Genomic DNA, 27,190 nt, shown 5'->3' with positions numbered 1-27,190 from the left:
AAAAGCTATGTAGAAACGTTCCAGTGGCAGAGGGGCACAGGAAGACCTGGAGGGGTGGACTGCTCCTCGTAAGGGGTGGCGGGGCAGGCCTCCCGCGCTCACCTCCTCTGCGCCCACCTTGCTCACACTGCTGGCCTCCTGCCGCTCCCTGAGCAGCAAACACAGTCGTTGTGTGTTCAGGACCTTTCAGCCCCTCCGTGCTCTGCTCACGGGGATGGTGACGCAGAGATCTGTTCACGGCTGTTCCTCTGCCTGAAACGCTTTCCCCAAGACTGGAAACAGGCTTCTATGCCTTTGCTCTGAGGCCAAAGTGTGCTTATGGTTCAAGGAACAGCAAAGAGGCCAATGAGTGAGGGGTGCACAGAGAGGGGGTCAGGGAGGGCACGGGCCAGCTCCTCTGAGTCCTGGTGGGTCACGGTGAGGCCTTGGGCTTTTCTTCTGTGTGAGATGGGGAGCCACAGGAGGAGATTGAGCAGAGGAGTGATCTGATCTGATTGATGTTTTAACAGCTGCCTTTGTGTGAGATTCTGGGAGGGAAGGACGGGAGCAGATCCCCGTGAGGCCATTGCAATAATCCAGGTCTGAGATGGTGGCTTGGACCAGTGTGAGGACAGAGGAGGTGATCACACGTGTTGAGGAGGGGAGAAAAGTGATGGGGTCATTGTAAAAATAGCACAGTGTGCAAGGGGAGGGAAGGCGGAATGAGGCCGGAGAGAAAAGGAGGAACATTCCAGGCAGAAGATGCCAAGGCTCAGAGTCAACCCCATCCTGCTAGACTCAGATCCTGCTACTTATATTTCTGCGATTTCTTCCCTCCCTCAATGCAGATGAGTTCAAGAAGCCATGCTCTGAGCCCAGCCATCTGGGCAGTACCAACATGGGGAGGAGCGACCCAGTATCTGGGCTCCACGAGGCTCCATTTGTCAGAGCTGAAAGCTGTGTTCACATGTGACACCCGCAGGATGCTAGGGGAACGAGGGGGAGAAAGGCCCGGGATGGGGCGATTTAGAGGAGCAAGAGGAGACTCTTTTTCTTGGGGTTTAGATGGAGTGGGGGATGAGATTCGATTTTTCATTTGAACTTTCCCATCATCACTACGAGTGAGCATGGATGGGGTTGAAGAGTTCACCTTGAGCTTAGTTACCTCCCTTGCCGAGTGAACCTCAGTTTTCTTAAACATGGAATGGTAAGAACTACCTCATGGGCTTGTAGGAGTTGAATGAGATGCATAAATCAAGTACTTGGCACAATGCCTCAATAAACGTGACCCCATTTTGCCTGTCCCTCTATGAAAAGCTAAAAATCTTAATAGATCCCTTCAGAGAACTATATGTCTCTACTGCCCAGCATTTATCTTGGTTCCTATTTATACATTCTTCAGGCTGAGAGAAGCAGCTACTTTCGTTTTTGTTTCTTGTTTTACCCCCAGAGCCTAGCCTGGTGCTGGGCCTGTTGTAAGTATTCAACATGTTTTGGCTGAATAGTCCAGTAAACGACTGAATCTGAGGTTAGGTAAGATGTAGGCTCCCGCGCTTTTTAGCTGAGAGACTTCAGACAAGCTAGTTCATTTCTCTGAGCCTGAGTTTCCTTCCCTTAAAATGGAAATGATACCTACCATGGCAAAGGCAGCTACTGCGCATCAAATTGCCATTTCTTTCTCACATTTCCCAGAGCCCCAGAAATCACGCAGGACCACGTGTCTAATTCTGGCCCATGGGCTGCATGTCACTTCTGGGCCAAAGCATTTAAGAACCAATGCTCAAACTTCTGGCCATCTCTTCCCTTGCTGCAGAGACCAAGGTGGTATACCCAAAACATGGCAGAGCTTTCACCAGCCTGGCCCCTGAGTCACGAGGTACAGCAGAGACCTCCACCTGCCTTGGTTAGACATGTAGTGTGAGCTAGAAATAAGCCTTTGCTGTGTTAAGCCACTGAGATTGTGGAGTTAATTTCTTCCTGCAGCATAACGGAGCCTCGCAGGACTCGGAATCCTACCTTGCAAGAGTGCTTGAATGGATAAGAAGAAATGCTTGGTTCACAGTAGGTTTTCAGCAAAGAGCTTGCTCCCTGGGCCCTGGATCCTTCCTCTGCTTTTTCAGCCTCCCTCACCACGACCCAGCCTCCATTACGGTTCTACCTTTCTCTGTGCTGTGTTCCTTCTCTAACTTGAAACATCCTTCCACGTTTCCCACTCAACCCAGGTGTGTCCTATTGTTTTTGTCTGTGCTCTTCTGCACAGCAATATGAAGAGCCTCTGCCAGAGAGCCATTCTGGCCAGCTGGACCTGGCTTCTTTTTTTTTTTTAAAGATTGGCACCTGAGCTAACAACTGTTGCCAATCTTTTTTTTTTCTGCTTTATCTCCCCAAACCCACCCCCCACCCCCCCCCACCTCCCCGTACATGGTTGTATCTTAGTTGTGGGTCCTTCTAGTTGTGGCATGTGGGACACCACCTCAACGTGACCTGACGAGCAGTGCCATGTCCGTGCCCAGGATCTGAATCCTGGGCCACCGCAGCGGAGCGTGCAAACTTAACCACTCTGCCACGGGGCCGGCCCTGGACCTGGCTTCTACCACCTGTCCTCTGGGAAGCCACCCACTCACCTCCTCCTGTCCCATTCTCAACTATGTCAACTATGCCTCTCATCCTACTCCAGCTCAGCCTGAAATGGAACTACTGAACGCTGGACCCTGCTGCTGGTCTCCTGGATCCTCGAATGACCCTGATCATCACTGCTGGTCCTGGACCTGCATGGTGCTTCCTGGCTGCTGATGGGGTTCAGGGAAGGCCACCCCAAGATGCGCCACTCTGGTATACAGACTATTTCAAGCTGAAGACAATAAAGGCTCAGACTCAGCAAGAACATTTGACCTTTCCCCCCTAACTGCCTAAAAGAAATTTAAAATAAAGGCCTGTCCCCAAGACAGGCCATCATCGTAGATAACTTTGGGTTCTGGTAGACTGGGAGGATCCTTGCTAAGCCCACTCTTATCAAAGTTCTATTTACCAAACATTTGCTTTTCCATTTCCATGTGGGTTGCCTTCCTCCCCTTTGAAGGCCCAAACCACTACCCCAAATGTCCTCCTTGTCTGTGGCCGAAGATACTTAAACAGGTAGCCTCGGCCAGTTGGCTGAGTTGCTCAGGTTGCCTGAGGCCTCTCCCATGTATACATGTTATAAAGCTTTGTTTAATTTTCTGCTGTTATTCTGCCTCATGTGAATTTAATTCATTGTCCAGCCAGAAGAACCCAGAGCGGGTAGAGGAAATGTCTTCCTCCCCTACACTGCCAGCTCTCCCATTGCATCCCAGCTGGATGCCTGGCCCTTGCCTGCCCTGCCCTGCCCTCCTACCATACTGGCTATCCGCTTGGCTTCCAGCACCCACCTGTCTTCCCACTGCGTCTGCTCCCTAAGAAAGCTACCTCCACTGTGGCCTGACCTCCTCCACTTCTCATGCTGCTTAGTGGCAAAAGCCTTCAACCAAAAAGTATGCACATTTTCAGATTCCAAGATGGTATTTGTCATCAAGATCACAGGTTGGCAGTTGATGATGCAGAAAATCAGAGCAGACAAGGGGACTGACCTGGCTCCATGTCAGCACGTTCTGAAGAGTCAACAGTGTCCGTGGGCCCTGTAGCCCTCTCTCCAGGGCCATCAGATCCTGGAGGGCCGGTCGGGATCCTTTCTGTTGAAGCAGAGAACACAGACCCAACTGAGTGAGGTGGCAGGATACCCTCCACCCTTTGTCACAGATTTCTCTCCAGCAGTCCGTGCAAACACACACCACTGGGGAGATGAGGCTCGTTCCTCATCCCACAGCAATGAAGAGAAGCAAGAGGGGGTCCCAAACACCCAGAAAATCCCACACCACTGCACTTCCTCTCTGCAGCCTTCCTGGGAGGCTCTGCTGTACCGCCTTCTGTTCTCCCATCTCATCTGGTGCTGTGGGAGGAACAGGCTTGTCTGACAGCCATTGTTTACATGTGTTTCCTCAAGCTGACCAAACCCCTCAAGGGCAGGGACTCCAGATCAGGCCTCTTTACAACTCAGGGGCCCATGGGCTTGGAGCACAGTAGAAACTGAGTATTTTGAGAAGAAGGATTGACTATATGCTGTGATGGGGGTGGCAAGAAGGGGGTTGTGGGGATGGAGCATGTGGCTGAGGCTCTGGCTCCTGCAACAGCTCTATCGTTGATTGACCAGGCTAATAAACAGGTCACTTAGCCTCTCTGAACCTTGATGTCTTGCCTGCTAAATGGGCCCATCCTCCCCGTGATATATGACATGGGAGTGCCGGGAGTCACCTGGGCAGAGTTCCTTACACGAAAGAGTTCTGGCTCTGGCCCACTGGCTTATCACCCTGCACACTCTAGCAAATCACTTCCCCTCTCTGAGCCTCTGTTTCCTCATTTGAAAGAGGAAGATTCTGAACTGGGTGACATGCGCGGTCTTTTCTGCCCCTAGAATTTTATGACAATGAATTTGACTCATCTCTGCATCTCCAGTGCCTATGGAGATATCTCTACCCAATAAAGGTGAAATGAATAAAAGAAATCCTATCGCAAAAGAAGGGTGAGGGGAGGCTCAAAGACTTCAAGTCATTCACCTCAGGTCACTGCCAGAAGAAGAATGGGGATTTGAAGACGGGTCCTCACAGACTCAAGGTCTGTGTACTTTCCCCTGTACCAACTACCCACACCCACCCACTAAAAATACCACAAAATGCCTTTTCATATAAAAGACCCATTTGGCTAAAGAACAAGGTATGAAGGAGACATTTAGGCATCTGAGGTAAAAGGTCATCATTTGAGAAATTCTCTCAATATGTATTTGCCAAATATACCTCAGATCCAAGCTAAAGCTATTACTGTCTATTAGAAGGTGAGGAATTACTGGTAATTTCCATTAAAAACAAAATCCCCCTAAGTGTGAAATTTTGCCAGCTTCATTTGCATTTCATGTTTCTTTACCGTAAATTCTCGTTATTCTAAACAAAGAAACAAAAAAACTGTATTAGGCAAGAACATTCACTAGGCTCTCCCCTAGTACAGAGAGTCCATCCGCCTCCCCTGGGGGTCAGGCCCCTGGGCACCATCAGGGTCGAAGACAAGATGGGCCGGACAGAATGAACAATACAAGGTTTAGAAGTAAACCTGGAAAAGCCCTTATAAATCATCTATATTCACTGAAATAAAAAATAGGCAGTCTGCTACAGAGGATATGACTATCATTTTGTGCATCTCAAATGAGCAAAAACGGCTCTTGTGCCCTTCACTTCTATTTACCCTGCCTTGCTCATTACAACTTTAGCTTCCAAAATTTCAGAGGGGAGCAGGAAGTTGTTCTGCTGTAAGAACGGGCCTGGGAAGAGGCATTTTTTCTCCTGTGCGTGGGTCTTTCCCCATGTGCCCAGTGCCTTGTGGATTTTAGGACTCAGAGCTGTTGGCTTTGCCCCCATGGGTCCTGCTGGGGTGCTAGTCATAGCCAGTGACTTGGAGAAAACACTCAGGGTCTTTCTCAAAGCCCTCTCCTTTGTCCAGGCCATAAAATTCCACTCTGCCCCTGTAGCTTCAAGCCAAAGCTTGTGCTTTGCAGCCTCATCTGTGCCTTATGATCCTCCTTCCTTGAAGAAGCTGCAGAACTGCCGTGTTACTCCTCTCCCCGTTCATCTTTGCCCGGGCTTCAGTAAAGACATCAACTCCTTTCTTCGAAGTGTTTATTTCCTTTTCAATTTGCACCCTGAATCCCTCCTTTTTCAAAGTACCTCCAATAAGCATCACAATGACTGTTAATGAAACCAAAATACTCGTGGGTTGACCAAGAGTTTTATAAAAATTTATGTACCAGCATTTTCTGGAGGGGAAATCCAGTTAGGAAGGAATTACGGCATTCGTTCATTCACTGGCTCGCTCACTCACTCATTCATTCAGATACTGAGTATTAGATGTTATACAGGAGGCGCTGATGACTCAGAAGCAAATCGTGCCTTCAGGAGGCCCTCACAGGCTGGCGGGGAAAATAAGACAACATGGCCACACGTGACTATAATGCTCATATTATACGTAAGAGAGGGACAGACAAAACCCAGTGAGAGGACAGAGGAGAGATCACCTTGGCTGAAAATCACGGCGCACTTATTGGACAGCATATCCTTCCAGCTCAGCCTTGCACCAGAGATGGTGATAGGTAGGACGGCATGGGGACAGGGCAGGGACACCACATGAGGGAGTAAAGGCACGGGAGGGGAAAGCGTAACGAAGAATGAGCTGTAGCTCAGCTTTCCAGACTGTGGGCTGTGTGGAGGGAAGTGGTGGACATCACACCTGGCAGGTGATGTGGGCCCCAACAGGCTGAGCCCTGAAAGCCAGGCTAGAAAAGACGGCCATCATTCAGTCAGTAATAGGGAGCCATCGAGGGCTTTCGAGCAGAGATGTGACATAATTGGAGATCTGCTGTAGGAAGAAGAATTTGGCAAGCCTCGCACAGTCTGAATTGGAAGGGGAGGTGCCTGGGACAGTAAGCTCCTTAATTGTGGCCCAGGCACCGGGCAGGGTGTTAGGTGCCAGTACATATTAGATCTCATTTAACCTTCTAAACAACCACAGGAAGCAAGCATTATCCTTCCACACGTGCAGACAAGAAAATGCATCTTCAGGGAATTTAAGCTGCTTGTCCCTAATCCCCTAGCTAGGAAGCACTGGCGACAAGATCTGAACTCTGTGCTTTTCCTTTCCAGGTGAGCCATAAAGCATGCTGTGAGCCTGCACATGACACCTGTATTCCTGACACTCCCAGCAAACCTTCTGCTCCCAGCGCACCTCCCCACCTGCCCTGGGCGGGTGGAAGCGTGACCATTTCCTGCGCTGCCTTTTGAGAGGCCAGGGTGGAATTAAGTGCAGAGTGCCTTTGCTTCTATTAGCTTTCCCCAAAGTGACCATAAATCAAGGAGATAAGACAGTGCCTTGAGCTGGGTTCCAAACAACATGGACTGCAGTCTCTTGCAGAGAATTTCAAAGATAGAAGACCACCGTCCTCCCCTGTCTTCGCTTCTCAGCTAAGCCGTGGTAACAGAAGCCGTGGACCCAGGAGCCCAGGGGAACATCTTTTGGATGTGCAGGAAGCCGCTCAGGCTGTGTAGAATGTCAGTAAGGAACTAGCGTTTCTATGCTTGGGGCTGACTTCACGGTTTGGGAGGATGGCCTGGAGTTCAATGCACTTGAACTGGATTGTCACACCTGCAGCCGGGGGATAATGATCATGAATCACTCTCATCAAGACGCCTGCTATTAAAACTTAGGTTTTTTTCCAGAGGGAAGAAAAAAAAAAGATTTCCTTATTCTAAATACGGGGCACGGTGATCGCTGTTCTAGACACCTGACAATCAAGGGAGCAGTTTCTTGGAGGAAGCCGGGTGCAGTGGCAAGAGCAGGGACTTGGGAGCAGATGGAGTGGGTCTGCATCACACCTCACCTGGCTCCCAGCCATGCGGCCTTGGGCAAAGCACTTGGCTCCCTCAGTTTCCTTACTATTAAATGGGGATGATAGTAAGGGCTCAGAGAGACTAAGTGCCACACCCTTGGTACATACATAAGAATGTACAGTAATTCTTCTCATCTTTTTCTGTTCAACATTCTGGGCGTTGCTCTCGTGGTGAGGTTGCTCTGCTCACAAAGCTACCAGCTGAAGAAATGGACTTTTGGAGAAAAAAATGCTGAAACTGTAGCAAGTTGTTCATACCCTTGACCAAGTGCTTATTACCAGCGTCTTACAATTTTTTGCTGGCGCATCTTTCTCTTCCACCAGACTGGGAGGTCCCTGAGGATGGAGACGGCTGTGTCTTCAATTCCCAGCACACAGTTGTCCCTTTCTACTTTAGCGACCTTATTTTGAGATCCAAACAAACCAGAGTCTGCAGTTCTTCTGGGATTTTATTTTCTCAGCCTAGTTTGAAGAGTGACTTTTAAGCAACCCCTTCAAGAGCACATCCGCTCCTCTGAAACCATCTCATTATCGTGTAGTCATTAGCACAGAATCCTTCACCTCGTTACTCCGTTACTCCACTAAGAGCTTTGGTTTCTAATCCAGGCCAATTAACATTTTAGTAACTCCAGACCTCCCAGGTCTCCGACAGAATCGGACCAGATTAAGAGATCTAGGATCTAGCAGGATGTCGGAAGGGCACACGGAAGAGGGAAAGAAATAAGCATCTAAACTGGATTCACATCCTGGCTTGTACAGTTGGGACGACCCTGCATAGTACCTGGGGCCGGGATAAATGCTCACTAAAGGCGAATTCCCTTCTTTTCCCCTGATTCCAGAGAAAAGCAAAGCCATAAAACCTGTTGCAAGTAACAGGGAGAGAGAAGATTCACCACATTCCTGAGTCCATTTAGAATACGGATTTTTTTAAAAGCTTTTTTCCCTAAGGACTGAAGGAAGCAGGTTATTTCATTTTAATTATGGCAGCTGCAGCTGCTGCTTGTAGACTCAAAGACCAATTTTCAGATTAAAAAGAAAAAAAACCACACACACACACACAAACTCACCGACAGCATCAACTACATCCACAGAATGACACTTCCTTTAGAAAGCACATCAACAGGGTGGAAAAATCTGGAATGTCCTGCTTGAGACACTCAGGTCCAGCTGGAGATCCCTGGAAAGTGCTGATCCCACTTTCCCTCCCCCCTCACCTCCTCTCTGCCCTCAACGTCCAAGACAGCCCGTGAGCCACACAGTGTAATGGAATATTTCGTGTTGAGCAGCTGCGCATTTTTAATGCACACAGGGGGAAATAAAGGCAGCAGATGGTTTTATGTAATCTTCGTATGAATTTTTAACCAGCCGTCCTCATTCAGCAAGGCCTGAAAGAGTTTTTTCATAGGTCCTCCATGGGTCCAGCGAGCCAGTCCCACACTTGTCGTGGTGAGGGTGCCTGTTTGCGCCTGCGCAGTGGGGAGCTGGGTAGCGCTTTCTTGTTAATTTCCGGCCGGCAGGCTGTACTAGGTTTCCACTCAGTATTCGCTTTTGGTTCTTCCTCCGTGTACTCACACATGGTTCACGATATTAGACATGGCAAACGACGGCTCATGAAATCTTTACAGGTGAGCTGCCCAAATCTGCGCCACGTGTAGATTTGTCTTTCAAAGGACTGAAGATCCATGCTCTTGCAGGGGCGCCTGTCAGAGAAAATGCTGAGCGATGCAGGTGGGCGCGTCAGCGTACGCCTGCCTCGGAGTAAGACGAAGATACCGGGCTCTCAGGAGAGGAAGACCGTGTGCTAATGGGGATGCGCAAGAACTCGGCCTGTAAGATGGGGCCTAAAAGGAAGCAAGGGCAGGGGAGTAAATAGTTCTCAGGTAGCCCAGGTGCGAAAAAGCAACTGAGGAAGTTTGTGGTATCTGTGGAGAGTTGTCTCAAGTTTCTGAAACTTGCTTTTACTTAGCCAGTGGTCACCTTTAAGCCCTTCAAGCATACCATCAAAAATCCTGGGATGTGCCCGTGCGCGACAAACACAAACTCCAGTTCCCAACCACCAGAGTGCTCCCAGATCTCCGGGCCTTCGCTCAGCATCGTCCTCAGCTGCAAAGCCTCCACTTCCTTCCACATCCACCAGCTGCCCCTCTTCCTCGAGCTGCAGGTGCAGACGCCAGCATTTCCACGAAGCCATCTCTCTGGTACTGACCGAACTAACTGCACACCCACGCCAAACAGTCACCAAGTCTGGTTGATTCTATCGCTGAATCCTGAGGGAAACCTGATCTGTGCAAGTCTAGTACTCTTCAGCTCCTTGCTTCATATTATTGCACTGCCAGTGCTTTTCCTAAAATGCAAGTCTGACGCTGCTGTTCCTGGCTTGAAACGCTTGTTGGCCCACTGTCTTGGGGACAAAATCCAAACCCCTTCCTAGAGCAAGCAGTTCTCTTCACCGTCCAGCCTGGCCACCTCTCCAGCTGGGTCCCCAGCCACTCTCACCTCCAACCCTCTGTGCTCCAGCCACACGGAGGTGTTTCTAATGCCTCACAGTCTTCCCTGTTGCCCTTTCCTTGGCCCAGGAGGCCCCTGGAGTGCTTACCCATGAGTTTACCATGCAGCACCCCATCTTATTCTGGGGAAGCATCTTCCGGTTCTGGGAACCACTTTTTCCACTGCTCCCATCACGTGGGCTGTGACAGTCATAAATGCTGTTTGACAAGTCTTTGTGGCTCTCTGCCTTCCAGGCACGTGGTGGGAGCACACACCCTAATAGGGCCATGTCGCTCATTGGGGCCAGCAGGTTGTGAGCAGAAGCGTACCACTTCCAGGCAGAAGATTTAACTGACAGTGCAGGGCCCTCCAGAGCTCTCTTTCACTCTGGCACAATGATCGGCACAGTTGGGATGGTTTGTCAGTCCACGTCCCTGGGGGACTAAAGCCACTAGGATTTGGGGTGATTTGTACCTAGCATTAATTAGCAGATCTAACTGATACATGGGTCCTATGAGAATTGTCATTCTTAAAGGACCCTGCCTCCCTAGCCTTGATGGATTGGTTCAGGGCTGAACACCTTAAGGAAGCTGGGCCAGTCAAAGTTCTGGGCTGCCTGACTCCCCTTGGGGGGAGCAGAACCTGATCAAAGATGCCCCAGATAGAAGTCTTCCCCGGGATTTTTGAAAACAGAAAGTGAAAAGGTAGACTCCAGTAGTGAAAATTATAAGATGTAAAAACTTGAGAGCTATCAGTGATCATGTGGGTGTTATGGGTTGAATTGTGTCTTCCAAAAAAGGTATGTTGGGGACCTAACCCTCAGTACCTTAGAATGGGGCCTTAGTGGGAGATAGGGTCTTTACAGAGGTGATCAAGTTAAAATGAGGTCATTAAGGCCCTAATCCAATACGACTGGTATCCTTAAAAAAAGGGGAAAATTTGGACAAAGACAGACATGCCCACAGGGAGAAAGCCACGTGAAGATTGGAGTTCATTGCTGCCACAGGGCGAGAAACTACCAGAAGCTACAAGAGAGGCCTGGGACAGATCCGTCCCATCAGAGGGAGCATGGTCCTACTCACACCTTGATCTTGGACTTTTAGCCTCCAGAACTGTGAGACAAAAGTTTCTGTTGTTCTGGGGCTGGCCTGGTGTTGTAGTGGTTAACTTTGCATGCTCCACTTCAGTGGCCCAGTGTTTACAGGTTTGGATCCTGGGCGTGGACCTACTCACCACTTATCAAGCCATGCTATGGCAGCATCCCATATGCAAAATAGAGGAAGACTGGCACAGATGTTAGCTCAGTGACAATCTTCCTCAAGCAAAGAGTAAGATTGGCAACAGATGTTAGCTCAGGGCCAATCTTCGTCACCGAAAAAAAAGAAAGAAAGAAAGATAAATTTCTGTTGTTTAAGCCTTTCAGTTTGTGGTCCTTTGTGACAGTAGCCCTTGCAAACTAATACAGTGGGGAAACCCGGTCTGTAGTGAGAGGAAGAAGCTCACAAGTATGAGAGAAGCAGACCAGAGCAGCAAAAAGAGACAGAACAAATTTAAACAGAATAGAATTAAAACCCTGATCCCAATTCCACTGCATCTCTGCATTTTCTTTGGCTGGGCAGTTCAACTCCTTGGATTCTATAAGGCAGTAGTAAAAGTCCCTCTGTGCTGAGTAGTTAATTCTGAGGTTTCTGTCACTTTGAACCAACAGTACTAACATTGTTATTAATATTTAATAATTATTATTATCATTAAGGTTAAGAGAAGGAAAGCAACGTGAGTGGCTCCAACCGAGGCTGAATTTACCAGATTGGTGCCTAATGGACAAGCAAGCCCACTGCTTCCAAATGCTGTCCAAACATGTTCCAGGAGGAGACAGGGTCCCCTCCTGTCTGGGTGCAGCGGCCTTCATGCATTCACACAGTTTAATCCTCTTGGAGTTGCCTTTAATCCAGTAATAGCCAGAGTAAAATCCGAAAAGTATTTTCTTCTGCACAGTTATGCCTTTCTTCCCCATCCAAACACGACTGCAGCCTGGCCCCTTGAAATGCTCCAAAACAAAACAAGTCCAGCCCCAATCCCGCATCTCGTTTCATGTTATTTTCTTGGCTGCACAAACTCCGGGGCCTTTGTTCCTTCTGCTCTGCTCTTGGACTCTTCCTGTCCACATTCCCCTCTGTCTGAGCTCCCACGCCAGCAGCGAGGGCTCCAAGCTAGCAGGGGAAGAGAGAGGCAATTGGAGGGGAGGCAGGCTGGAAACGATTAACTGTCTCAGACAAGAGCTGGAGGTCCCCTGAAGCCACTCACCAGCCCTCTGGAATAACCACTGAACCCGGGCCCTCATGCGCAGAATGTGGTGGATGGTGGCCTTTGGGTTAGGAGTTTGGTCTGGTAGAGTAGAACATAATTGTTGAAGGTGCAGTTGAGCCTCTGGGCTGCCACTCCTGCAAGAGTGAGCAGATCCATCCTACTTTGAAGATCCTACAAAAGAAGAGAAACTCTGCTCTCCTCCAGAGGACGCGGGATGGCAGTCATCCCCATGAGCAAGATTTGCTGACCAGAGATATTACAGAGTTCACTGCCCCCTCCCCAAAGTAAAGGAGGATCCTGATTTCCCTCATGTGTTCAATCCAGGAGACCATAGGAGAGTATGACACCTATCTCAAGCTGCCAGCTGTCCTGCTCAGAGAAATTAGAAATGAGCAGCAGTTTTCTGGAATGGGTGGGGGCCAACTCATCCTTGAACAAAGAGGGTGGTGTGGGTGAGAGGACCAAATGGATGCCGTGCCTGTCGTTTGTCTGTTTGCTCTCTGGGTCCTTCCCCCCACTTGCTGCTCTGTTCCATCTCACAGGGAACTGCAGTGCTCAGGCTCCTTTGCTCACGGGCTTCTGGGCAGGTAGGTCTGGTGAATGGAAGACCGCGGCGGAAGACTGGAGGTAAGCAGAAGAGAGCCGTGAAGGTATCTCTCCCTATCTTGCTTACCTGAGACAGCATCCCTGGCAGCGACCACATAACCTCTGTCACTTCAAGTCAACAGGCATCCTACCTAATGGTTCTAGCTCCTGCTGGATTGTCCCAGCTCTAGGCTGTAGAAATATCATTGTGCCTCCTGTCCAGGGGTGATAGTGGTTCCCTGTTGTTGCTGATGTCTGGGCTGCTTCACCATATACTGTCCAGCTTCTTAGCTGTTTCATCAACTGTGTGACCAATTCTCTATATTAAGTTCTCATTGTTGAAAGACCAACAGTGGTTTCCATTTTCCTGCCTAGACTCTGATGGATCAAGGTGCTGAGAAAGAACCAGAGGAAGTGTCACTCACAGCCTTTGGTTCAATGGATGCACGAAGACTCAGTGCATGGGCTGGGAGAGGGGTCCACTGCAGAACTGACTGTGCACGCAAGCCCAAGAGGGAATAATTGATGGCGGGGTGGCTGTGAGGCACCTGTAAGGTTGGGGAGGCAGCCCTGCAAGGAGGAGGGCAGGGACACATAGTCAGGTCTCTGCTTTGTTTTTCTTTTTAATGAGTGTAGCCAGCTTGACTATGACTTCTTGCCTTCAGTTGTAAACTAAAGTGGGAAAGGCCAATCATCAATACAGTGAATGCCAAGGAGCTCAGCCGTGAAACTTCAGAATCCTTTGGCAGGTTAGGGTGTCCTGAGTCTCTGTAGGGAGGCCAGGAGCTTAATGAAACTGATCAGACCAAGAAAGACATCTCTCAGCAGATTTAGTGAGACATTTAAGTCTTAATGTGATATGGCTTGTTTGGGTCTTATCTGTATGAACACCTACAACCTTCCAAACTCAAGAGGCATGGGGGAAGCCATCCTTTATTAAGAGAGGACGGAGGTGGGAATAAAATAGAAGAACATTTTAATGAATGCTGAGAGACAGAGCATCCTTGGTTACTAAGGAAGAATTTGGATGTGAAAAGGATCTATAATCAGACATACGCAGCTGAGACCAAGAAAGAGACAGAGGAGAAAAGAGCTCACCAGAAATTGAGGGACAATGGCTTGCAAGCTCTCCATGTGAGCCAGCCCCTTGGGTGGTGGGCGAGTGTCTGAGCAGAGGTCATCCTCCCACAGTCAGAGCAGGGGCTCTGGGATCCCTGACACATTTGCTTTCCACTAATGCTCAGGCCCTTGTCACAGGTGGCCTTTTATTGACTGACCCAAATGTCCCAGAGCAGTGCCCCCACAGGAACTGAAAGGACCACCAGGTGTGGAACAGCAGGGCTGTCTGTTAATGAACTGCCACATGCCTCGTCTCCCTGGAAAGCTCTATTGGTCCCAGAGAGGAAAGCTTCTCAGGGCTGGGACTTCAGCACAGACGTGGTTTTGACCTCAGCATTCCCACCTACCTTCTCCCACCTCCCGTGCCCACCCACAAAGACAGACAGCTACTTTGGGGAAGCTGAAAACTTTTGTTGGGGGAGAAATCAAATTGGAAAAGAAAGCATCCTTTCCAGAGATAGGAAAACCAAGGAAATGTGGGGGTTACAAATGTTTTTCCACTTTAAGTTTTTCCAAGTTTTGTTATAACATGTCTCATGATATTTTAATAAAATACTTTTTTGGAAAAGTTCTACATTTCAGAAAAACTTCAAACATAGTACAGAGAATTCCTATATATCCTGCACCCAGATTCTCCCTTATTAACATCTTATGTTACTATGGTTTTTGTTATAATTAACAAACCAATATCGACACATTGTTATTAACTATGGTCCATAGTTTATTTGGATTTCCTTAGTTTTTACCTAATATCTTTCTCTGTTTCAGGATCCCATGCAGGACACCACATTATATTTAGTCATCACATGTCCTTGGGCTCCTCTTGGCTGACAGTTTGTCAGACTTTCCTTGTTTTTGATGACCTTGACAGTTTGGGGGAGAATTAGAAAAGTATTTTGCAGGATGGTCCACCATTGGAATTTGTCTGACGTTTTTCTCATGATAGACTGGGGTTACGGGCCATTGGGAGGAAGTGCCCCTTCTGTTTTTAACCCTTTCTTGGTTATAAAGGCCATGCCTATAGCCCGACTGGGGCTATGGTGGATGTGCACTGTGGTCGTTGCAGCATCTACCTTCACTGGCATCCTCTCCCCTTGGGACACAACAAAGCCCTTATAGTCTGGCTACAACTAACCTCCCAGCATTAAGGCCTGAATTTTCCTTCCCTTTTCTCTTGCCACACCAGACGTGCTTGCAATTTCCTAAACATCCCCAGATGCTTTCATATCTTCCTGCCCACGCAGTTGCTGTTTCCTCTGCCAACAATGCCATCCCTCTCCTTGGCTACCTGGAAACCCTCACTTAGAAATCAAGGCTTAGCACAAAAAAGCTTCCTCTTTGGAGCCTTTTGTGATCTACCACTCCAAACAGTATTAATCACCTTCTTCTCTGTGCTACATGGTACACTGTCCATTCCTGTCCACTCGTGACCACCCTACTGAAAACTGTGACACCCTCCAACGCTCCTAACCCCCTCCCCTAAATTTCTCCATAGTAGTCCTCAGTATCTGACATGCTATGTTTAGCAACTTGTTTATTGTTTGTCTCCCCTGCCAGAATATAAGCTTCATAATACTGGTCAGTTGTGTTTACTGCTACATTGGGACAGTGCTTGATACATATCAGGCGCTCAGTGAATATGAGCTGAATGAATGAATGATGTTGCTGGAACACTGCATACGCTTTTTTCAGTTGTGGGTATCTCTCTGTTTCTTCAGTTGGACTATGAACTTCCAGGGGAAGGCCCAGATCCTACTTAACAAGGGAAGGCCTCATGGAGGAGCTGGCATTTCAGCCACGCCTTGAAGACTGTTTCAGGACAGGCCAATCATCATTAGCCTGTGTTCCTTCTTTCAGGACATCACCCACACTCTCTGGAGCAGCATCTCTGTGTGGCTGGAAGGGACGTACAGAGTATTATGCAAGATCTTCCCCAGAAGTTTAGAATCTACGAGCATCTAAGCAAGGGTGAGGCCTTTCTCTTTCTAGAGCCGCATTTCTGCCCCAAAACACTGTTCCTCCTTCATTATTGGGTGGTCAGGACCATCCTCAGGAACTAACTTGGCAAGGCAGAAACAATAACAGCTCTGACACCCAAAGAGAGGGCTCCAGCCTCTGCCAGTGACTAGCCTGGGGACATGGACAACCTCTCTGAGCCTTAGTTCCCTTAGCAGATCATGAAAATAAAATTACCTACTATGACTAGGGGGTCGTAGTGAGGACCAATTGGAAAGTGTATGGAAAGCCCTTTATAATCTGTAGGGTGCAATCTAAAGCACTTTTGCTGTCACCGCCAATGACTGACCCAGGCCTCATGTTTTCTGAGCCCTGTGACACTGCAGCAGCCATTGGCTCACAGTAATGCTGACAGACAGCAGGAGGGGGATGGGTGCTACCAGGGAAAACTTCATGAACAAGTCTCTGGGCCTTTCGACTAAGATCAAAATCAAGTGTTTACAGTAAAACACACACATAAGCCAATCCGTGTTTATGGTACAAAAGATTTGTCCTCTGGCCGCCTAGCAAGGGCCCTTGGGCTTAGAGCTACACTTGTGAGACCACATTTATCTGGAGTCTGCCTTTGATGCTCTTTCAACCCGCCAGACTCACTGGGCTGGGGATGAGGTATGTGCTGCAGGCAGACTGGCTTTCAGAGCTTGGCTGGGGTTCAGCCTGCTCGTGGTACAACTTAACGTGAATGGAAATTAATTTTACTTTACCTTTCTGCACAACAAAAAGGAAAGAAAACAAAAAGGACATCAAGCTGGAAACATATTTGTAGCATGGAAAACAGAAGAGGGTTATAGCCAGCCAATAAAGATCTGGAGCAAATTGATGTGGGAAAAAATCTAGGACACCAGTAAATAAATTGAGAACAGACATGGGCATGTTATAGAAGAAGTATATTAACTGAATCCACACATGGATAAAATGTTCAGTTTCTCTAGTAATGGAAGAAATACAAATTAGAGCAAACAGTAAAATATCATTATACTTAAGTTAATAGCATTTTTTCCCCATAATGCTTTGGAGCCAATCATTTAAGAGTACGTATTTACACCATCTATACCAGTCACAATGTCAGGCATACTGAATAAACAAAATGACAGGATCTCTAGCTGCAGGAATCTTATTTCAGGGCATCCATCCGCTTTCTAGCTGTGTGACCCTGCACTTTCCTCTCCCAAGGGCAGTTATGACAATTACAAAGCTTCTTCACATGTGCTAACACTTTTGATTCACCCAGCTCCGAAGCTTAAGCAAGGCAGGGAACATTAGCCCCGAGCTTTAAGTGTGGAAACCAAAACTCAAGAGAGGTAAAGTTACTGGCCCAAGATCACACAGCCAAAGGCTCCAACCCAGTTCTTCAGGATTCTAGATCATGCTTTCTGCAGACGCAGGAATGTGTAAGGGACCCTGAAGAGAGGCTAGTGAAGGGACCACTTCAGGTGGCACAGAGGTTGGCAGAAGGTAAGATGAGAGGGCAGGCAGGGCTGAGACTGCAAGCTGGGGCAGGTTCATCAGGAGGAGAAGCCTGGTGCCTGCGGGTTGGTCCACACCCTGGGCCCTTCCTCTTACTTGCTCCTAAAGGGAAGATGTGCTCACTGACCCCATCTGCATTCAGCAATGACAGTGAGTGGGTTTCCCACTCCTTTGACAGATGATTACAAAAGCAGCAGGTGGCAGCTGGCCTGTTTATGATCTGCTCCTACCAAGCGCTCAGAGTGATGGGCAGATGTAGTGAGGCAAGAGCTCTGAGGGCATCCCCAGACAATTCACTCTCCACACACTCCACGGCCACGGGCCCAGGGAATTGAGCTAACATTCAAGACACATTGTGTCTGGAACAGAGAGAGAATAAAAAGGAATTTCTCTGAGTGTGATGTGGAACTCTTATGGATAAGCAGCGTCTGGGAGAATAAAAGTGTCATTCAGGCACAATCTCAGCCAGCCAGAAAAGAAGCCTCATCAGTGATCTAGTTGGAGGCCAGAACCTAGGCAAAAGCTCACCACAAAGCCTGAGTGAGGTGCGGACAGTGGGTGGTTAAGAGCTCTCTGCCCATGTTGCTCCCTTACTTAAAACCATCCACAGTGTCGCACTGCCAACAGGATGAAACTCCAGGCTCACGGAACAAGGCACTTTAGGATGTCGTTTCTGTCTTCCCAGCAACCACACTTCTCTCTAACCTTGCCAGGTATTTGTGGTTCCCCAAATGCGCAATGCCGCGCCAAGTCTTTGTATGTGCACAGTCGCTCTCCCTGGATGGTCTCCCCTTTCCCCACCCTTACCTTAAAAATTCTGATCCCATGTCAGCTCCTCCAGGCTGCTAGCTGAGTCAGACGCCACGCCTTTGGTTTCCCTTCACCTGCCCTGTAATTTATTTATCTCTTTCCAACACCAGGGACTGGACCATTTCTTATCTAACTCTGCATCTCGAGTCTAGCATGAAGCCAGACCCATGTCAAATACTCATATATCCCACAAGTTTTTATTGGATGGATGGAAGGTTGGATGGCTGGTTGGATGGATAAAATAAACATTTCACAAAGCTCATCTGTAACTGTATGGAAGATGGGGGTGGAAAGAGAGATATGAGGAAGACCAGCGGAAAGGCTGGTGCAATAGTCCAGATTATGGCAGAGGCGGGAAGCTGGGAAGGATACAGAGAATTCAAGTGATTTTGGTAGATGGACTTAATAGAACCTGGTAGTTCACAGAGAGGAAATGTTGAGAGAGATGGTGCAAAGAGGCTGACTCCCAGTTTCCAGATGGCGCATGGTGTGATGCATTGAGGCAAGATAGTGACCCGGGTGTATCACTTCATATTGCGGGAGGGAGGGAGTGTGGAAAGGAAATGGTGAGTCTGGTTTTACCAGCAAGGAAGCAGGCCTGTGGGCTGGCAGAGCTCAGTACATATTCCTTTCCTGTCTCCAGGTGGCCCTTCATGAACCTTCAGTGGACAGGCCTTGGTTAAGATGGCCCAAAGACAGGCTTTGCAGGATGGGAGCAAACAGAAGGCTGTTCTGACTCAGCACAGGGTCTGGGGGCCTCCCAATGAGCAGGAAGGAAGGGGTTCTTTCAGCATGGCTGCACTGAAGAGTCTGACAGCCGGGAACTCACCACCCTCACGGCATCGCCAAGAGAGCGTGCAGTTACCTCCGCAATAGGCCGGATCCGGGAGAGGCTGTTCAGTGTTGTGCAAGGGGCACGGACGCTGGAGTCAGGCAGGCCTGGGTTCCAATCCTGGGTCTGCTACTTATTACTTATTAGCAAAGCAGCCGCGGGCAAGTCCCTTCACTTCTCTGAGCCTCAGTTTACTCATCTACAAAATGAGGGCAAGAATTCCCACTTTCAATTATAAATGCCCATTTAAATCAGCTTGCACATGCCTGGCACTTTCCTCCCTTTGATGTTCTTTCCCTCTGGACACCTCATTCATTATTTGAGCAATGGGGAGAAAATTGCCATAAAGCAGCCCATCGAGTACTCACTGGGCACTTGCTTTATGGTGGTCACCGTGAAAACTAGACAAAAACCTGAGGTTTGGTCCTCTCTGGGCTTAAGTGAAACTCTGAATGCTCTGCACATGCCATTCGCTGTATAGGCTGCACACCGTGTGTCAGTTCATCCTTCCTGGCTAAGCGACCTCGGGCGGGCAGTTCACTGCAGGGCTCTGGGGCTCGGTTCTTCACTGGTTCACACAGGGCCTGTTAACCTTTGCACGGAGGCTGTCCTCAGGCTGGGATGAGATCACTTATGGGAGAGTGAGTGTACGGTGGCAGACGCTCAGGACACTTCCCTGTGCTCGCTTCCTCCACCTCTGCAGAGAGCGGCTTTCCCGGGCCTTCTCAGAGGCCCTTTTCTGCTTTCTCATTTGAACACTTAATGGGTTTCACCCTCTTAAGTGACACCTGCTGGAAATGTAATTGTGCACATAATTACTACGTGGGAATGGAGGCAGCTCTATTTCCCAGTGCTGGTGCTTCCCTTAGGAAAAGAAGCCGCGCCCAGGAAGCCTTTCCTGGATCCTTGCTGATGGAGCTCCGTGGTGGGCTTTTCCCCTGGACCCAAGGCACCTGGCCCAGGAGGACTGGCGAGGCGAGAAGGAAATACCTGCTGAGGCATTCTGATTCCCGAACCACATATCTGGCATTGGGTTCGGGGAAGCCACAGGGCCTTGTCATGATGCTAAGAGGAGAAGACTAAAAATTCCACCAGTTTCCCTGACAAGCATTCTAATAAAATTCCCAAAGGCAGGCAGCCCTGCTGTAGAGGTGAAGTGAGAGATGTGGGGTTGAGAACTGCAATGGGGCACCTTCTCTCCTCCCCAGTTGTGGGGCCTGACACACAGTAGGTATTCAAGAGAGGTGAGCAGGGGCCCTAATAATAACACAGCAATGAGTTAGCATTATTGCTAACAATCTTGTTAATGAAGGACCGACGGTACTCAGGGCAGGAAAGTTTAGAAAGGAAGAGAGAAGGGAACAGAATATTGGATCAGGGAACAGGACGGGGGAAACAGGCCTTAGGGCCGGCTTCTATACAGATACAAATACAGAAATATATGACTATAAACCGACCTAGAAAGGCACAAATATGTATCAGGCTTGTCACGTTCGAAAATTGATCACTGGCCTGTGCTGCCCTAGAAACGCCTCTTTTTCCTCTTACTAACACTCCCTGCTCTGGAGCCCCTCCTCATTCTCTCTTTAGCTTTCAGAGATTATCTGCAGTCTCTGGATAAGAATTAGGACATTCATCTCTCTTTTTTTTCATTCTTCTTAGCTGAACTCCTTTACTCGTTTAGACCAATTCCTTTGACCCCTCGTGCCTGAGGTTCCAGCTCTTCCCTCTCCACACTCATACAAAGGCTTAGAGGAAGCTGCTGCCGCCCTGGAAGCCATGGGCTAGTCTTCTGAAAGTGTCTGCACTTCTGTTTCGGGGTGACTTGCCTCCTGTAAGAAGGACACCTGGGGTTTGCGGGCCGGCTCACACGGTACTCATTCTGGGCTGAGTCTAGGCGCTGCTGCTGTCGCCATACCTGCGCTCCCTGATGCCATTAGGGAACAAAGGCCACGTGATAAATAAGAACAGAGTGCACAGGGCTCTGGATCTCTTAGCCCTTAGCACAGTCAGGGGAAATGCACGCCATTATTTGTGGAAATCTTTCAGAAGCCTTTCAGAGACTTTCCTGTCCTCTCATCGGTCTCCTGAAGACGACCTAAACTTCCCTTAATGGCTAAGGAGTCCATGCAGCTCTTCTTTTCACTCAGCCCCACGACACCGTCGTCCTTCGTGACTACTACCTCTGCGGGGTTATTTGCTCCTAAATGAAATGGCCCTGATGTTTTGTGCCTTTGAAGGTTCTATGCTTACTCCTTCTCCTACTGAGCTCTCCTCCCTGGTGTCGGCACTCAGGTGACACCGTCTTCACCTCATGGTGCTCATTTGCCTTGTCAGACACTGAGTTGGCCCTCAGAACACAATTCCACAACAGGACTTGGCTCACTGGGCTCTAAGGATCTGCTCCCATCTCCAGCGGACACCACAGCCTGGCTCTCTCCACAGCCATGCCCATCCACTTCCAGTGTGCCTTTCCCTTCCACGGAGGCTACACAGCTGGAAATGACACACTGACTCCCTTCTGGCTAGACCCAGGTTCTACCGAGCAAACGCACCCACAGGATCATGGAGGGCAGATGCTGCCACAGGAGGTGGTGGCTATGCTCAGGTGAATCAGGGCTTCCCACCAGCACAGTGGCCAAGGGGTTGGTTCACCTGGACAGCTGCAGTGTAGGTTCTACTGTCCAGTTCTTAGAGTTCTGAGTCGTGGGGGAGGGGGCATGAGGGTGGGATTCCATTCCAACAGGCCTATGCGGTGTTTGGGTCCTTCTCTGGTTCTATGGCCGCCAAGCTTAGCTCCCCGGGGATCCTGGAAAGTTTGCAAGCCACCTAATATCCTGTATTAAATCCTTTTCTGTTTAAAGTAGCCAGAGTAGATTCTGCTGTCTGAAACTAGGAAGCTTGACTGAGACAACATCTGTCTTCCCGAAAACCGTAAGCTCCTTAAGAGCAGACATGCTCGGGCGTCTTCATCTCCCCTGACCCAAACACACTCTGTGCCTTTAAGATCTCTGTAGCCTGGAGGACTAAACTATGGAGGAGGTGATGGGCCCCTCCGAGGCCCGCCCACCACAGCTAGCTGCAGCACTGTGATTGTGCTACTGCTGGGGAAATCAGATCACCTGGCTTTTTAAGGTCTTGTATAAAGAATAAACAAATAGCTTGTGATGGGGGTTGAGAGGATTTCTTATCAGGACGCTGAAAAAGTCTGCGGGCGCACAGACAAATTGAGCTTTGTCGCCCCAGGGACTTCTTTTCCTTTCCTGCTCCGCTGGCTCTCTGCCGGGTTCCAAATAGCTGAGGGACTTCCAGATAATCAAAGTTCTCTAACCATACGCACCGTGAGGAACTCCTTTCAGACCCCTTTCCTGTCCAGATGTACGAAGAGAATAGCAAAGGGAAATAAATCCAGCGCTTCCTCGCTACGCCCACTAACCCGCTAAATCGCAGCAGTTCTGAGTCATCAAACCTTGCATTTCTCATTAACTGCCCCTCATATGCAGCATTTTCAATTAAGCTGGGAGCATCGCTATACTAATTATGTTATGATATTAGTCCCTGCAGATTAATATGCAGCTAACAGTTTGAGAGTGCTGTCTGGATTGTAGTCCTCTATCTACTTGAAAATAGACATTTCCTGGAAAGTCCTCTTTAAGTTGGGGACTCAAGGAAATGGGACCTCCAAATTAGGTGCTCTCAGATGAGTACTCTCGGCAGAGACAGTGCTGGTTGCACCAGAATCTGATCCCATTGAGGCACAGGCAAAACATCACAGGATCCTCTGGGCGGGGGCACATCTTCTATTTTCTCTGCATCCCTGCATAGCTCTATACTTATAATAGGTGCACAGATAACATTTTCTCACCAGACCAGTCTTGAAATGTCCTACTAAAAAAATCAAAACTCTGCAATATATCTACTTTGTCAAAAATAAGGTTCTGGGGGCCGACTCGGTGGTGTAGTGGTTAAGTTCCCGTGCTCTGCTTCAGTGGCCTGGGGTTCGTGGGTTCGGATCCCCAGCTGGGACCTAGCACTGCTTGTCAAGCCACGCTGCGGTGGCATCCCACATAAAATAGAGGAAGATTGGCACAGATGTTAGCTCAGCGACAATCTACCTCAAGCAAAAAGAGGAAGACTGGCAACAGATGTTAGCTCAGGGCCAATCTCCACGCACACCCCTCCCCCACCCCCACACCAAAACAGCTCTGTTCTGTGAAAAACGCAACCAACGAGGAAAAGGAAGTCATATTTGCTGCTCCATATTCTGAGTCAGACACCTTCCAAATATATTGGCTCATTAATCCTCTCAAGTACCCTCTGAGGCAGATGTTATGCTCATTTTACAGAAGGGAAAACTGAGGTTCGGGGAGGTCAGTCACAGAGTGTGGGACCAACTTAGGAGGTGGCAGAGACCAGGATGCATTGAATCTAGGGCCCAAGTTCTGTCCAGTACGCCTGGCATTGTTAACTCTAGTGCGATGGTGTACTGATAAGGACTAGACATCACAGAGCAATATAACACACATGTCCCTGTGCTCAGGAAGGGCAAGGGAGGAATAGTCATTTAATAATAATAATCACCACAATGGCAGTAATCATCAACATTCACTCAGCACTTACTACGCGTGGGGTGCTCTGCTGAGTGCTTCGTACATTTCATCCTCACCCTCACCCTAGCCCTGTGGGCTAGGCGTCATTATCCTCATCCCAGGAATGAGGAAACTGAGCCACGCGGGGCTCAGATATAAAGATAGGAAGGGCCAAGCCCAGAGGTACCGTCCCATGATGACTGTTTAACAGAAGTGGTCTTGCTGTCCCTGTTTCACGATAACACCTAATCTCATTGCCAGATAGTGGCAATTATAGACCTGAGTGAATCCAAAGCAGGTTAGGATATGAGCATGTGACATGCAGACAGCAATACCAAAGGGGTGCTAAAGAGCACCAGGGCTACCAGACATCAGAGAAGTGGGAAATTCCCATGGGATGCAATGGTTGGGAAGGCTTCTGGAAGATGCTGGACTTGACGGGTGCAGAGAGGAGGCCCGGCAAGTCTTTGGAGGGGCAAAATAATTGTGCGATCACTGCCACGCTAGCTGCGCCCACACGCTGTGCTCCATAAGCAGACTGCCAGCTACTTAGGGACAAGGATGACTTATCGTGCCTCTGTAGCCCCCACAGCGCTGGGAACTCCGAAAGCCACAGGGAAGCCTTAGATTTAGACCCTGGATCTAGCACTTTTTAGCAGAATGACTGCGTAAGTCACTTTAGTGCTCTCCAGGCCCATTTCCTCCTTTGCAAAGGTAACAACACCTGACTGTTGCAGGGATCAAATGAGCAGAGGTATGTGACGTCATGCCATCAACTGTCAAAGGCTCCACAACGCAAAGCAGAAAACTAGTCAAAGCAGAAGACTATGGTCGTTAAGTGCTCTGGAGCCAGACTGCCTGAGTTCCAATCCTGGCTCTGTTGTTTAATAGTGTGGCCTTGAGTAAAGCACACTCTGTGACTGTCTGTGTCTTAGTTTTCTCATCGTTAAAATCGGGGCAATAATAGCATCTATGTCATAGGGTTGTTTTGAGGATTAAGTGGGCTACTGCATGTAGAACTTAGCATTGTGCCTGGCACAGGAAGTGCTTGATCTGAGTCATCATTGGCAATGTTGGACGTACAGCAGTACTGCTGCAGATATCTAAGAAGTAGTAACAGGACTTGTGGATCTTCAGCATGTCCATGACATGGACACGGACTCATGTAACTTTGCCCAGGTAATTTACAAGTCCATCCCTTAACTGTAAGGGGTCTGAGCAAACCTGTGAAAGGCTACTGGTAACCCCTGCTGGTACATCAAATCCATCACAGGTCAGCTCCTTCAGAAAGCACACCAGGACCACTCTGTCTTACCATGACCACGTCCCTTGGCTGAATTCCTATGACACTGAGATTCAGAGAGAGTAACTCACCCATGGTCATGCAACTAGTAAATGGTAAACCAGGATTTAAACTCAGGCCACCTGATCCCAAAGCTTGTCCACTATACAAGGATGGAAATCATTTGACCATTTAATGCCTTGATACTTGGAAAGTTTCAGCATTAAATCATCTTAACCTGCAGTCTTTTTTTTCTTTTTTTTTTTTTTGCTGAGGAAGATTCGCCCTGAGCTAACATATGTGCCAGTCTTTCCCTATGTTGTATGTGGGTCACTGGTCGCTGCCACAACATGACCCTCAATGAGTGGTGTAGGTCCACGCCTGGGAACTGAACCTGGGCCACTGAAGCACAGCATGCCAAACTTAACCACTAGGCCCTGGGGCCGGCCCCACCTGGGGCCTTTTTAAAATAGATCATTCCATTAAAACCTTGCTCAATGTTCCCTTTGCATAGGATCTATTTTCTTTTAGGTTTTTCTACTTTTTCTTGAGTCAGTTTGAGTAATTTGTGAGTCAGCTTTCCCAGAACACAGCCTATCTAATGGAGATTTTCAAACTTCTTAGAGTACAATGGTGCATTGTGCTGTTACCATTGTAAATCACATCAGTTGCTTTATTTCCTTCCTCGTGTATTAGTTCTCCTTATTTTCATATTAGATGCTTTCCAGTGCTGTATCTATTTTGCAGCACACAGTGCAATAAGATGTGCACACACACAGTTATAAAAGGCTGGCCACAGTGGGAGCCGCCTGGCTTAAAAATAAGTCAGACTGTATCTTTGGGAGAGAACTCTTTTGGCGAGGAAAAATGCCATAAAGGGTCTGTTTGGATCTGAAAGGGGAGGCCTCCTGGGTTTAGACAAAGAAGAGTTATATTGTTCTATGTAAGAAAGCAGTGAATGGGGGCTGGCCTTGTGGCTGAGTGGTTAAGTTTGCGAGTTCCACTTCGGTGGCCCAGGGTTCTCTGGTTTGGATCCTGGGTGCCAACCTAGCAGGGCTCCTCTGGCCATGCTGAGGCGGCGTCCCATACAGCACAACTAGAAGGACCTGCAACTCGAAGAGACAGCTATGTACTAGGGGGCCTTTCGGGAGAAGAAGAAAAAGAACTAGAAGATTGGCAACAGATGTTAGCTCAGGTGCCCATCTGAAAAAAAAAAAAAAGCAGTGAATGACGCTGACAGACGATTACTGGAAGAGGGGTTTAGGGGGCACCCAAAAGGAGGAGGACAGGGAGAGCGGGCCAGGCACCAAGGTGGCAAACAGGGAAGGTTGACAAGGAGGCTTGGGGAGAGCAGGGAGGGCCTGGGCTGCTGCAGCGTGTGGGCTGGGCTGGACTGTTTGCTTGTAACAGGAGGACTGGTGGCTCCAAAGCTGGAGGAGAGCCCGGGAGGAGATCGGGCTCACCCCTGATGTCATAGGAGCTTCAGGAGCAGGCAGAAGGAAGAATTTAGTCCAGTTTTTGACTCTAAAATGAGGCTGGATGCTACTAATTCACAGGGTCATTGTGGGGATGAAACAACGTGATGCTTAGAGGCCTAGCACCGTGCCTGCTCCTCACAGGCTTGTGTGCGTGTAGAGCGAAGGAAGCACAGATGCTATGTGCTCGCGTGAGCCAGTGAGTGTGTGAGGCGGGGCAGGGAGTGTTGGTAGGGTCAGGGCTGGAATGTTCAACCACCAGGCTTCTAAGAATCCTTACAGACCCAGAGAGTCTAAACTTAACCCTGACTTAGCCCTGAGCTAGTGAAAAAACAGCCAGTGGGTGGCGGGATGCTGGAGTCCTTCGTGAAAGTCAGAGGGTGGAACCTGGACAGGGAAATAACCCCCAGCGGCTATCTGGGACCTGGGATTGGCAGGGCCCCGTCAGTGGCCCAGCCCGTGGGGCGGCCGTCCCGGATTTCATTTCTGATCCTTGCATTTGGGCCCCATCTCAATTAAGATCAGTTAGAAGTCAATTTCACAGTGGTTGGTTTTATAAGATCCCCAAAAAATGATAAGCTGGAAAGAGGCAATCGCTTCTTTGGGGAGTAGAGGCCTTCCTCCAGAGGGCCACAGATGCTGTATTTATTTTGATTTGATTTTAATTTGATGAATAATGTTTATTTAGTTTTTTCTCTGATTTCTAAACAATATATGTACAGGAGGGGAAAAACAGCTGTC

General features: G+C 48.7%; 1 protein-coding gene across 37 annotated transcripts in view; it reads right to left on the bottom strand.

Moving 5' to 3' along the window:
• The window catches only part of TENM4 (teneurin transmembrane protein 4), a 2,704,309-nt gene that overhangs the window by 526,909 nt on the left and 2,150,210 nt on the right, over positions 1–27,190 (bottom strand). For all 37 annotated transcript variants that reach the window (XM_070625735.1, XM_070625734.1, XM_070625736.1 and 34 more), the window contains one exon: positions 3,585–3,686. In XM_070625735.1, coding sequence (XP_070481836.1) covers positions 3,585–3,594 — 10 coding nt within the window. In that variant the 5' untranslated portion in view covers positions 3,595–3,686. The remainder of the gene's footprint in view (positions 1–3,584; positions 3,687–27,190) is intronic.

Source organism: Equus przewalskii, chromosome 6 (assembly GCF_037783145.1).
Source record: "Equus przewalskii isolate Varuska chromosome 6, EquPr2, whole genome shotgun sequence".
Classification (NCBI taxonomy): domain Eukaryota; kingdom Metazoa; phylum Chordata; class Mammalia; order Perissodactyla; family Equidae; genus Equus; species Equus przewalskii.
Note: the sequence above shows the minus strand (reverse complement) of the source record. Positions and strands in the feature narration are given on the sequence as shown.